A 14,551-nucleotide genomic window follows, 5' to 3' on the forward strand; every position below is an offset into this window, starting at 1 on the left:
CTGAACACTATGGGCAAAGTTAGCATGGCCAATCTAAATTTATACATCTTTGGACTGTGGGAGGAAACCAGAGCACCCAGCAGAAACCAACACAGACACAGGGAGAACATGCAAAGTCCACCCAGACAGTTGCCTGAGGGTGGAATTGAACGCGGGTCCCTGACGCTGTGAGGAAGCAGTGCTAACCCCACTGATCCACTGTGTCACCCAGGTAGAAATGTCAGTCTAGATTTTAGCCCGGAGGTGAGTTCCACAAAAGGGTGCTGTTGAGAGGGCAGAAAAGGCAGAAGAATAGTTTTCACAAACAATCTGTAGATTTTAATTGCAGAGCTTTTATAATCCTTTTTCTGTTGGTTTCTTCCCCACGGCTGCTTGATTGACAAATGGACCTCACGTAGTCAGGAGCCTACTTCACAAGGCCAAAGCCTATAAGAGCAGGTTGGTGTATTGGGAAAGTGAGAGAGATCATGAGGGAACACACTGGAAGGATTCTAATGGTGATCATGAGGGAGCAGACAGATTACTTGGGAGGAAGGTAAAGGGGAGACAGAAGGTAAACTTGGTGACATGCTGATTGTGGAGGGAACACTTCTGTTCCTTCTGACCCACAAGCTATGCTGAAAAAGCATTTAACTAATAGATTCCAGCCTTTCAGCTGTTGGTTTTCTCCAGCATTAGTTAAACCTGGTTTAAATGAATTAGGATAGAATAACTGTTAAAATGAAGGATGGCAGCCACATTATGTTATTTAGCTAACAAACCCACTTCACTGCTGGCCTGTCTCTCACCCATTTCGGTAAAAATTATAAGGTACACTGGGTAGAGACAACAAGGTGCAGGGCTGGATGAACACAGCAGGCCAAGCAGCATCATAGGAGCAGAGAGGCTGACGTTTCGGGCCTAGACCCTTCATCAGAAATGGGGGAGGGGAAGGGGGTTTTGAAATAAATAGGGAGAGAGTGGGAGGCGGATAGAAGAGGGATAGAGGAGAGGATAGGTGGAGAGGAAACAAACAGGTCGAAGAGGCGGGACTTCTTTTAAGGTATATAGTATTTAAAACGTTGGCAAGACCTGAAGCCACCCTTTTTTGGGAGTTGATGTTCAAACCATTGATTCCAAATGTGTTGAGAACAACGCATCACTAATCCTAATGAAACAGTTACAGTAGACTCCAGTTGCTCCAATTTTCACTGTCATCTGCCAAAACTTTCTCACAAGTCAAAGGAAAACAAAAATAGAGATGTGAGGAATATTTTGACATGCTGTACACCATCTGCTCCAAATGTTGGCTGTTAGGAACTCACAGAACAGAAATACCTACTCCTGCCTTTCAGTTGCATCACAAAAAAGCAATGGAGAGGTGATTCTCAATCCTAAATGCCATTGTTATAAATTACATTGAAAGCAACATTCATCAAATTCAATACTTGCATCTGATCATTCTTCTGGAACAATATTAAAGCTTGCATAGATAAGTATATTTCACCACTACAGCTTGAGATAAAAACCTCAAATTATACATAATATAAAATCCATGAATTATGCCCATGGTATTTGCAGTTAGACATTTTTTAATAAATTACTTTGCAAAGGAGTTTCAAAGAGTTATCTACATAAGGTTCTTGAGGTCATGGATAAGGAGAACCACCAGTTCCATTGGGACAACATCAAGATCCTAGGACAGGCCAAACAGAGATAAGCACGGGAATTTCTAGAGGCATGGTTCTCCATAAACATGTAGAATTAGACCTTATGTATACACCACTGCGAAGAAAAACCAGAAATGAGGTAATCAACTCCAACGGACCCCAGAATTTGAATACCAGGTGGGAAAACACAACAGCGCTTCATCGGAGGCTGCACTGATGATGTTACCCAGCAGGGTAATGAAACGTCTGCAAACTAACGAACCAGCTCGGTGAGTGAAACAACCACAGCAGTTATCTACATAATATCTATCAATATAGGAACGTTCATCTGAGGAGAACGAATAGACTATTTGGCGCCATAAGACTGCTCTGCCATTCGATACGATCTGGCTACACTGATAACCTCTGACTCCCTCACTAGTCAAGGATATTATCTATTTCTGCCTAAAAGAATATTACGACCCTATCTCGACTGTTCCCTGGAAAACAGAATTCCACAAACTCACAACCTGTAGGGTGAAAAATATTTCTCCTCCTCTTGATCTTAAATGGGACATCCCTTTTTTTTAAAAATGTGTCTTTTAGTTCCAGTTTCTATTCACCATCTTCTCAGTATCCACCTTGAGAAGTACCCTCAGGATCTTAAATGTTTCACTCTTCTCTCATCCTTCTAAACTCCAATGAATACAGTAGCAAGTTTGGCTCATGTGATAAACCCCTCATTTCAGGAATCATTTGGGTGAACCGTTTCTGAATTGCTTCTCATGTAATTGTGTCATTCCTCAAAGAAGAAGATCAAAACCACACACAGTATTCTAGATGTGGTCTCACCGATGCCCTGTACAATGATAGTAAATCTTTGCCACTTTTATATTTCACTCCCTTCGCAATATACAACAAAATTCCATTTGCTTTTCAATTTACTTGTTCTACCTAGAAGCTAACTATTTATAATTCATGCATCAGAGTCATACAGCACAGAAACAGGTTCTTCGGTCCAACTCGTCCATGCCGACCAGGTTTCCTAAACTGAACTAGTCCCACTTGCCTGCATTTGGCCCATATCCCTCTAAACCTTTCCCATCCATGTACCTGTCCAAATGGCTTTCAAATGTTGTAATTATACCTGCCTCTACCACTTCCTCTGGCAGCTCGTTTCACATATGCACCACCCACTGTGTGAAAACAGCAGGACACGTGAATTCCTCTGTGCCTCACAGTTCTGCAGTCTGCCTGCTTTTCTACTCTTTATGACAAAGTGGACAAGTTCTTCTGTTGAAACGTTATACTCCATCTGCCAAATTCCTACCTAATGACCTAACTTATCCATATCCCCTTATCATCTCCTTTTGTCTGCTTCACAACTTGCTTTTCTACCCATCTTTGTGTCATTAAAGCATACATTGGGGTACCAACAAAACATTATCGATCAAACGGTATTCGAGTTGGTGCTTCACAATGTGCATTCATCTCTAATAAACAGGATGAGAGGACAGAGAATTAAAGAATACCTCCAGCCACTTTGTGTATGCACACTGTCTAGAAAAAGAACAGTTAGAGAACAGCACTGATACATTTGGAAGCAGATCATCTATCCACCTTTATTGCCAGCAGGATTTGTAGTGTCTGAATAATTAATTAATTTGGGGTAGAAACTGGCAAGAGTAATGATTAATTTCAGTCACGCTTTGAATGCATGTAAATTGAGACTCAACAAACAACCATTCCTTGAAGTAAAATCTCCAGTTAAATCACAAAATACTGTAGTGAAGCAATAATGGTCCAACAAAACAAGAGTTCCGAAGTGATTGGTACCCCATTGATTATAGGAACATCAATAATTTCCAGAACAAGTAAACACCATTTTACCTAACATGGCCAATTCTTCTCAGTAGAAATATCTAGTACCAAATAATCCACATCAGCTATCAATCTCTCCTCCCTTCACCAAGATATCCAGTGTTCTGCTGAATTCATGGATACCTGGCATTTCCTTGTAACTCATTCCAATATGCCTAACAGGCTTGTATTGAGTAACTCTGAGAAACATCAAGACATTGAATAGAAATTTCAGATACGTACATGTTGCCACCGTTGTTGACTGCATTCTTGCTCATCGGATGAGAGGTGGACTTTGTGTTGTTCAGTGAGGGAGGCTCTTCTTGCGTGGGTGTCAAAGCTCCCACCATACGCTGAAAGAACGATGTTCGAGTCTGTATGAAATATAATACAGTGCAAGCCTGGAATGAAAGGGACTTGTGGATGCAAACCAAAAAAAAAAATACAAGCAAAATCAAAGGGCAAAAATCTGAGGAGACTGATTTGTTGCTGGATCCCACTGCTGGATAATTCCATTTGCGTGGAAATATAAACGGCTATGCAATGATGTATTGTAAATGCCACTCAGTGATAACCTGTCTTCTGTGCTTTAAGTCCTTCAATCTCACATGCAGAAATAAAGCAATTCGCTAAGAAAAATAGTGCACCACATAATGATATGTAATTACATAAAAGAAAATGGGTTATTTAGTCGGTTTAAAATTACGAGGTATTTTTAAGGAAATGTGTTCTCCAACTCATTTCTCCTGTGCTCAATTAAAGGGGTTTCTTATCAAAGGTTTGAAGGAAGAATAGAATTAAGAGAAAGTTTTTGCACATTTTAGACAAATTTCTGTCACTGAGTCCAAACAGAAATAACACAGCCATTATGATATCAACTGTGTGACACTGTACTCAAGATCTGGCCAATGTTCCATTGTGGGGATTACTGACAGTCAGGAGAGAGATGGCAGTCTGGGAGAGAGCAGCTCAACAGATATATGCAGAGGTCTGGCACAGGCTGGAGGAATGGCCAAATGAAGATGGAGAGACAAGGATCACAGAGAGTACAAAATGACATACAAAGAAATGAAGAGACTTTGATACTGGCATGAACCCGATGGACATAAAAGGTGTTGAGATATTATAAACATGCTTACATTGAAACAATGGATTATTGTTGCAAGGCAATGACAATAGTACTACTGAGAAAATGAGCAATTACAAATCCACTCCACATTGGCAGTTCTATTATTTATGATACAATTAAAATAAGAACAAGTTGCTTATACACATGGCTATTTGGGCTTTGTGTTTAGCTGTCTCCTTGGCGCACTCACTCATTAAACACACATCACCTTCAGCAGGGAGATGGCCCACACTGCAGTCCACTTTGTACAGCAAAAGCAGTAGTCAGTGCTGCACAAACCTGCAATGGTACAAAAGAGCTCGGCCTCTGTACAAATGGGATGCCTACAAATAAAATGGACTCTCAGATTTTTCTAAGATAAACTAATTATTGCAATTTTATTTTATATCTGTCTTACTTAAGGAAATATTAAATTATTTTACAGTTTAATGTGGGGATAGAAATAAATTAATGCATTTCACAGTTCCTCTGATAAGGGTCAAATCTTTATTGATCTCTCAGAAGGGAGATTCGTTTCCCCCGGCACTCAAATAATTATAATGAGTGTTTTGCTTTCTGGTCAATCTAATGAGGTAACTATGGTTACCCAGCTTTGGTCATAACACATGTTCAGGCCTCCACAGTCAGCAGACCCCTTTTCTCCAGAGGAAAACAGTATACAACATCATTAATTCTAGAAAATCACATCTGACGTGTCCTTTATTCACCTCTGCCCAAAGGCAGAGTCCTTGGAGGTAGAATTCCATTAGCTCTCTAGGCAGTGCGATGGGAACTAGCAGATAGAGCCAAAAAGGAGAGGAGACAAGTACAGAATAGAAAATTGGAGAATAGGATTTGCCACACTGAATGGAGACTGTGGGCCAAATTTTCCACCTTCAGCTTGCGAAGCGAGAATTGGGTGCTTCACAAAACACAAACTACATCACTGAGCACTGTCCAAGTGCTTCCATCATCTGCAAAAAGTCTCAAACACTAGCAGTCTCCAGGCTCCTTATCTTTCAAGTACTCCCCTAAATCATAAATCTTTTTAATTGTTCAGAATTTTCCTCAACAATAAGGAAATTCTCTTTCTTGTTAGGATTCAAGAATAAAGTCAAATAAAACCATGTGCAGTAAGTAAAGCTATGTGACTCCAATGATACATTCCATCCAGAATCTATGTATCATGGTTTTCCCCAACATTGTCACTTTTTCAGAAACAGGCGGATTTAAACTTCACCATCGGGGTGGTTACCTAGTGTAATAGGTCAATCACTTGTTGTACAACCTGCCTGAATTTTAATGTGTTTATTTCACTGGGAAGAAAATCAGGAGGCTTTTACAAAGGCTGAGCAATTGATGGTTACTATCTGAATGGTAATGAAAAATAAACTCACTCCCAATAAGTTCCTTCCTCTGTGCCCATGTAGGAGAAGAGTAACATGCACATATACAGGTAAACGTCTATTCACTTGCACACACACACACACACACACACACAACATTTACAGATTTCTTCTCAGAAAGACTTTGAAGCAGTGCTGTTATATTACTGTAGAAATCAATGCAAAGTTATCTAAAATAGTATAGTTAAAGGAAACAGCTTGGTGACTAACCAAATTTACATGTAATCAGTGAAGTTCGCTGCTGATGGAACTGGGATGGAATAATTAGTATCAAATTTGTCTGTGATGTGAACTCATTAAATAGCTACTGGGATAAGAATTTAACAAATGTTGAAAACTCCATATATTGAGAGAGAAGGAAATTAAATAGCCAGGTATTTTTGGAAGATGTAAAGTTGCTTTTTATGTTTAAACAATATAAAAGATATTTAGTGTGCTGTCTCTTATGGAAATTTAGAATCAACAGGGAAATGACCATATGTTAGTTCATGGCTCAGTCTTTCTAATTACCTGTGACAAGCTGCCTGGCTGCTGTTGTTGGATTCTTTTACTTTTGTTCTGCTTGTAGTAATCAAAAATCATCAGCGCTGCATAGACTTTCCCCACTGTCAACTCTGTGGCTGCAGAAAGGAATGATAAATGTGATAGCAATCTCCACTTTTGCAACCAATCAGGATTAATTAAGGAGCTAGCTTCGTGGAGCACTCTCTTTCAAAATTATTTCATTATCCTACATTGAACCGCTGTATTGATCACAAATTTTGGAAAGCATGCACATATAAAAATAAAATGAAAGTCAGCGAACAGTTGTACTAACTGTAAAATATCCCACAAAAGGGTGATGAAGATTCCACATGTTTGGCATTTTAGTTCGCAAAAACATTTCTATGAAAATTGATTTGCCGATAATCTTCCTCTGAAATTTCAAATCCTAAATCAAACCAATGTTTACTAACTTGGTTTTAATCATAAAGAGCTGTGGACAGGTAACCTGTATATCTTGGTTCTCATCCCTATAGTAGCAATGATAGTCAAACAGGCAGGCAATGATGTAAATTAGCAACAAATTTACAAATGTGAGCCTATATTTGCAATTAAGTGTCACCCACACAACCTCTGTGCCTAGAGAAGCATTTCTTTTTCAGTCTCCTCTCACTACATGCATTGGAAGGGCAGTTCTTGTCTGGTTCATGGCTGGCCTTTAAATATGGCACTGGCCAGGAATCCCAGGAGGTCCTGATAGTGGCCAATACTTCCACCAGTGGTGAGTGCATGATAATACATGTGAGACGCCACAGAGGCGAGGTGCATATGTAATGAGGTGAGCTGCAGAGAACAGCATGGGAACACATGAGCTCAGGAAGAGAAACTTTTCACAGAACTCCCCAAAATTTAACACGAAGCTGATTTTTGGTAAAGTAGACTCACAGAAGCCCTACAGTGTGGGAGCAGGCCATTCAGCCCATCGAGTCCATGCTGACCCTCCAAAGAATATCCAATCCAGACCCCCCCCACCCTATTCCTGTAATCTTGCATTTCCCATGGCCAATCCACCTACCCTGCAATCTTTGGACTGTGGGAGGAAATGGGAGCACCCGGAGGAAACCCATACAGACATGGAGAGAATGTGCAAACTCCACATAGACAGTTGCCGGAGGCTGGAATCGAACATGGGTCCCTGGCACTGTGAGGCAGCAGTTCTAACCATTGAGTGTTTGCACATACTTTGAGGGGGCTCTTGTGGTACAGTGGTAGTGTCCCTACCTCTAACCTAGAGGCCCCGGTTCAAGTCCCACCTGTTCCAGAAATGTGTAATAACACCTTTGAACAGGTTGATTAGAAAAGCAGGTTAATAATAAAAAATTAAGAAACTATTCAAGGGCCCTCTTGTGGCACAGAGGCAGTGACCCTACCCCTGGACCAGGTAGCCTGAGTTCATGTCCCATCTATTCTAGCGAAGTGTAATAACATGTCTGAATGGATTGATTAGTAAATAACTAAGAAGATATTCAAAAGAATCTTGTATTGTAGGGGTAGTGCCCCTACCTCTGAGCTGGGCAACTAGGTTCAAGTCCCACTTGCTCCAAAGGGCAATGATGGTAGTCATGGTTACACCCATGCCTGGGTGTCCTTGGAGAAGTGTAAACTGAATGTCCATTTGCATATTGCACGTTTTGCACCAGGCAATCCCATGTAACCACAGACTGTGGTAGTGCATGGACTCCCAGCCCAACGGTTTATTTTGTGGTGCTCTGGAGTCTGTGGACCACATACATATTGATTGTAGGTGGTTGCATTCCCTTTTTAGTCATTTGGGAATTCTTTTGGTGTTCTTTTGGTTGCAGTACAGCCATGTGCCCCTGAACTTTGGACACCTGGTGCGGAGGGGTATGAGCAAGTCGGAGGACCGCCTCGTGGATCTGCCCAAGGGCCTGGCCAAGTTGGCAATTAACAAGTCCAGGCAGTGACCAGTGAAGGGGGTCATCATAGCTGCCAGCTGTTTGACCCTCTTCCATAGCTATATTGTGCCTAGGTATCCTTAGAGAGGCAGCATGCGGTTTCCACCAATATTCTAGATGCCTTTGGTGAGAGGTGGACACCACAGGGGGCACAGAGATTTATCTCTCCTTCCAACACCATTTCAATTTAGCCCTCTCCCTCACCTTTGATGATCTGCGTTGCCGTTAACAGGCTTTCCACATAAGCTAATCGATTGGAAAACATGGATGATTTATTGGTGATAGTTAATGGATGAAAAGAATGGCACAGGTGATATGGTGATGAGAGAAAAAAATGTTCAGTTTTGTGTAACAGTATTTCTGGATGTCAAAAAAAGAAACAAATAAGAAACTATTTGAAATTAAAATCGAAAGAACAGTGAATGCTGTAAATTGGAAACAAAAACAGAAATTGTTGGAAAAGCTCAGCAGGTCTAGCAGCATCTGTGGAGAGAAATCAGAGTTAACGTTTTGGGTTGACTGACCCTTCCTCAGAAAATAGAGACAACACGCTGTGGAGCTGGAGAAACACAGCAGGCCAGGCAGCATCAGAGGAGCAGGAAAGTGGACGTTTCAGGTCAGGACCCTTCTTAGAAATGGGGAAGGGGGAAGGGAGCTGGGAAATAAGTAGAGAGAGGAAGGGTGGGGCTGGGGGAGGTAGGTATGATGGTGAAAGGTGAGTGCAGGTAGGGAGTGGTTGTGATCGGTCAGTTGGATGGTTGGGGTGGATAGGTGGGAGAGAAGATGGACAGGTTGTGTCAGGTCAAGGAGACGGGGATGAGAGGAGGATAGGCATGACAGAAGGTCAAGGATGGGGAGATTTTAAAACTGGTGAATTCCAAGTTTAGACCATTGGGCTATAGGCTCCCAAAGCAGAATATGAGGTGTTACTTCTCAAGTTTGCAGGTGGCGTCATTGTGACACAGGAGGAGGCCAGGATGGAGATGTCATCCAGGGAGTGGGAGGGGGAGTTAAAATGGTTGGCGACCGGAAGGTGTTGTTGTTTATCGCGTACAGAGTGCAGATGCTCTACAAAACGGTCTCTGAATCTACGCTTGGGTCTCACCAATGTAGAGGACACCACATCGGGAGCAGCAGATACAGTAGACCAAGTTGACAGATGCAGAGATGAACCTGTGTCTGATGTGAAAGGTTTGTTTGGTGCCTTGAATGGAGGTGAGGGGGGGAGGTGTAAGGGCAAGTGTAGCATGGAAAGGTGCCGGGGGTGGTGGGGCTAGTGGGGAGTGTGGAGCGGACGAGGGAGTCGTGGAGAGAGTGGTCCCTATGAAAGGCAGATAGGGGTGGGGAGGGAAATATCTCTTTGGTTGTGGGGTCGGATTGTAGGTGGCAGAAGTGGCGGAGAATGATACGCTGGATGCGGAGGTTGGTGGGGTGGTATGTGAGGACAAGGGGGGATTCTGTCTTTATTTTTGTTGGGGGGAGGGGGTTTGGGGGCAGAAGTGCGGGAAATGCAAGAGATGCAGTTGAGGGCATTTTTGATCACTGGAGGGGGGAGGTTGCGGTCCTTGAAATAGGAGAACATCTGGGATGTTCGGGAGTGGAATGCTTCATGTTGATAGCAGACACAGTGGAGGTGGAAGAATTGGGAGTAAGGGATTGCGTTCTTGCAGGAGAATGGGTGAGGGGAGGTGTAGTCCAGGTAGCTGTGGGAGTCAGTGGGCTTGAAATAGACATCAGTTTCGAGGCAGAAAAGCTATTCAAAGGACTCTTCTGGCACAGTAGTAGTGTCCCTACCTCTGAGCCAGAGGGCCTGGGTCAAGTCCCACCTGCTCCAGAGCTGTGTAAAACAAAACCCTGAACAAGGCAATTAAAAACTATCTAAAGAAGCTATTCAACTGATGCTATTTATGTATGGGTTCCTGTGGTTCAGTGGTAGAAACCCTCCCTCTGAGCCAGGAGGCCCAGGTTCAAGTTCCAACTACTCCAGTGGTGTGTCATAATATCCCTGAACAGGTCAGTTAGAAAATATCTGCATAGCACAAGGATTCTTGGTCAAGCACTGGATAGTGCTTTTAGCAACTGACTGTTGTATTTTCCTGTGTTATCGGTAAGTAACAAGAGTTAAACAGCTTTGATTTAGTTTACTTGAACATCTCATTCAGGCTTATTTAACCAGTCAGACTACAATTTTCAGATACACATGACTCTGCATGCAACCTCCTCCTAACTTGCTTCTGGTGGACTATGTATTACAATTGGCCATGTTATGTCATTCTAATCCTCGTCTCAGCAGCATATCCAGTTCTTAAATCAATAATACATCAGGCTTATTAACTGCAAATCGTTAAAACAATTCACAAGCACAATGACCACCATTGCACCATTTCATTTAATTTCTTAGTTCTCAATTTTCTTGTTTGTCCCTTTTTTTTAAGATGTTTCAAATGTTTCTAGCTATTTTTAATGTCCAAAATTTGGACTGCTGTAATGTAAATATATTTACAAATACTTGCTTTATAAAAAGCTACAACTTAAGGCGTGGCTCTTCACCTAAGTTCTCAGTAATAAACTAACTGATCAGTTGTTGAATTTAGGGGGAGGTCAGGTACTTCGGCTCATTTGTTTAAATTCAGCCAATTTATCAACTGAAATTGTGTCATGAAAATATCGCCTCATTAAACCCAACTGAAGAGATTTTATGTCTTTCAGGCAAAACCCAACCCTTCAAACTGAGGAAGAGTACTTACGTCTATGTGGAGGCACCAGTATATCCAAAACCTTCTGAGATAGATTTGGCCAAACAGCAGTCAATTCCTTCCGAAGCTCAGCATCACATTGTTGCTGGTATGAACCTCCTATGGGAGAAAACAAGCACAGTCAGACTCTGCCCCTGCTCCAGTGTACATATAAACTATTGTACTGTATCCATTCTGATCTAGCTCCAGGCAAACAGCAGCTGTATTTCTGTTCACTGTGTGTCCAAGGCTAAATGAAAAGACCTAAACCCTTGGGATTAATGCTGTGAAACAACAAGCTGTCCATTCATTAGCCATCTACCTTGACAATGCATGACAAAAACAATCCTCCAGACAAGTAGTTGAATAGGAGATAAATTATAACTCTACATACTTAAGGTAGAAGGGCAGGTGAGATTTGTAAATAGCCTGTGGAATCAAAGGGACTCCTTCACAATGTAAGCATGTCCCAAGATAAGAGTAAACGTAGAGAAGGGAAAATACGGGAAAATGATGAAAGAGTGATGGAAGATAGTGAAACAGCATATGTGCCTAATTAGTAACTTTAATCGCTGCAAATGGTCAGCAGGATCAGATTCTCTCTCTTCATGCACACAATGTGAAAATACCTCAAGGAATAGATGTAAGATATCCCACAACATTCCAACTGGTTCCCTAGGCTATCATAACCAGTTATTTTATGGGATAGTCAAGTTTAATAATATTTACAATATACCAAAAGCATAATTTGACATATCTTACAGAATTTTCATTATACATTTTGATACAAGTTTTAGCTTAAAAAAGAGTTCACGTTGCTGAAAAAGGGTAAAATAAGGAAGGCTGGGTTCTAACATGAAAGGTTTGTAAGTGAATGGGAATTACTCAAACAAAGCTCTGACTTATCCTTATCTCTGAAGCATTAAAAAAAAAACAGCTGCACATTCACATGTGAACAGTTTTGGTCCTTCCCTGTCTCCTGGATTTTTGTGGGCATTCTTTAATCCTATTATCATTTGTCCATTTACTCCTCAGGTAACTGACATTGCTCAAGATGTTTCTAATTCAACCTGATCAGAGATTTTATTACAGATTTTCAGAGCCAGTAAGACTTGAACTGCTATATCTTAAGTCAGAGGTAGGGACACTATCACTGTGCCACAAGAGACCTATTACTCATATCGTTCAATTATGAACACTACCTTCTGCATACATAAACCAGAATGCACTACCTGAAAAGGAAGTTAGGCAGATTCTATTAAAACTTTCAAGAGAGATTCAGATGTATACTTGAAAATGAGAAATTTGCACAGCCAGGAAGAAAGATGCAGGATGCAAGACCAATTGACTACTTCTTTTAAACAGCTAGCACACATATGATAGACAGCATGGCCTCTTCTTTTCTCTACAGTTCTGTTGCACTCAACTTCTTTGATTTCTTGATGATGCCATTAAACGTTCCAAGTTATACCTCAGTAAAATGTAGCAAACTTCTTTAAAGTGATTTGAATGAACAATTCCAAATCCTACTTAAAGACAGAATCAGTTTGGATGCCTTTAGATTTCAGCACAAGTACACATTTCGGACAGGTTGCTTTCACTGATTGTTAGAAAATAGATAATTCCTGCATCCCTCCAGCTGTCAGAGACATTGATCTCTTTGAATGTGTAAAAGCACTCCACTGGTTCATTTCAAAATTGTGAAAACACCTAATTTCCAGATGCATAGTCCGAACACAATCATAAAGGAATCAGACATCTCCAATGGATAGCCATTTCTCACCTTCCTGCCGACTGATACTTGCACTTTTTTAGGAACTACAGTCACTTTCAGATCAAGCCTGTAATCAGCCAGGTGATGGAAGTTTGGAACTCACTGCCTGAAAGGGTGGCTTAGTAAGAAACTTTTGTAACATTTAAGTAGTACTTTGATATTCACTTGTGTTCCAATTGTCTCTAGGGATATTGGCCAAAATCTGGAAAATGGGATTGGTGTAGTCAGATCTTTGTTGACTGCATGGCTGCGATGGGCCAAATGGTCTCTTTCTGCGCTGCAAACATCTATTAGTAGGTCCCAGTGTCTCCAATGTACTTTCTGACTCATTCAGCTGTCCGTACAGAAACTATTTCACCTTCTGCTTCAAACTCTGTAAGCTTGTTCACTTGTAATGCTTGGTGTTTGTCCACCCTAGTTTCATTTTCTGCAATTATATTCCACTTCAAAATCTCATTTCAATGCTGAGAATCTTATTTTTTTAAGATAGTGTATTCTGTAAAAATAATGAAGAGACATTTTCACTGTGATTTGGCCTTTGTTGGAAGTTGTGTTTACTCCCTGGAAGAAATTCAGATGATACTGTATTTCTAATTAAGTACTATATTGTGGCATTATAAGAGACATTGAATAGTTTATCACAAGAAAACTAAATTAGCTGATCTCGATGCTTCAATACACACAAATTCCCTGAGATTTGTAATTCAATATATCTTTAATGTAAACCAAATGCAAAATCGTTTTTCTTCTTCACTGATTTAATTACTACTATATCGTTTTCAGGTAGCTCATCTTATAGAATTCCTTGTGGTCTGACCAGTGGAGCCTTTAAAAAGCATCACAACTCCTTGGCTGCAGTGCTGAAGACATGCACACTAGAATTAGCCTTCCCCTTAGCCAAGCTGTTCCAGTACAGCTACAACATTGGCATCTATACAACGACATGGAAAATTGCCCAGGAAGGACCTGGCAACAAATAGGACAAATCCAAACCCAACAATTATCATATGATCAGTCTCCATCATCAGCAAAGCCATGGAAGATATCATCAACAGTGCTATCAACCAGCACTTACTTAGCAATAGCCTGCTCACTGGTCTAGACCTGAATACAATTTTGATTCAAACACAGGATAAACAGATGAATTTCAGAGATGAGGTGAAAGTGACTGCCCTTGACATCAAGACAACATTTGGCAGAGTGTATCATCAAGAAGCCCTAGTAACAATGAGGTCAGTTGAAGCCAGGGGAATATCTACTTAATACAAAAGGAAGATGGTGTGGCTAATAGAAACCAAACATCTCAGCTCCAGGATATCACTGCAGGTGCTCTTTGGGGTAGTGTCAGCATGCAAATACTTTCAGCTGTTTCATGAATGACATTCATAAATGGGATGTTGTTGACGTTTGCAAAATGTTCAACTCCCATTGTATCCTATGAGATACCAAAGCAGTCCATTCCCAAGTGCAGCAAGGTCTGGATGATACTCAAGACTTGGAGTGATAATTGGCAAGTAAAATTTTAAATGCCAGACAATGACTATCTACAGGAAGAGATAAGTTAACCATCCCTTTTTTTGA

General features: G+C 41.0%; 1 protein-coding gene across 1 annotated transcript in view; it reads right to left on the reverse strand.

Annotated features, from left to right (window-relative positions):
• Nucleotides 1-14,551, reverse strand: part of LOC109926711 (probable voltage-dependent N-type calcium channel subunit alpha-1B) — a 235,086-nt gene that overhangs the window by 12,460 nt on the left and 208,075 nt on the right. The window contains exons 15-17 of the mRNA XM_048613606.1: nt 11,209-11,316; nt 6,513-6,622; nt 3,732-3,841 (exon numbers count right to left, since the gene is read on the reverse strand). Of these exons, the coding sequence (XP_048469563.1) occupies nt 3,732-3,841; nt 6,513-6,622; nt 11,209-11,316 (328 nt within the window). The remainder of the gene's footprint in view (nt 1-3,731; nt 3,842-6,512; nt 6,623-11,208; nt 11,317-14,551) is intronic.

This window comes from Rhincodon typus, chromosome 28, assembly GCF_021869965.1.
Source record: "Rhincodon typus isolate 14 chromosome 28, sRhiTyp1.1, whole genome shotgun sequence".
NCBI lineage: Eukaryota > Metazoa > Chordata > Chondrichthyes > Orectolobiformes > Rhincodontidae > Rhincodon > Rhincodon typus.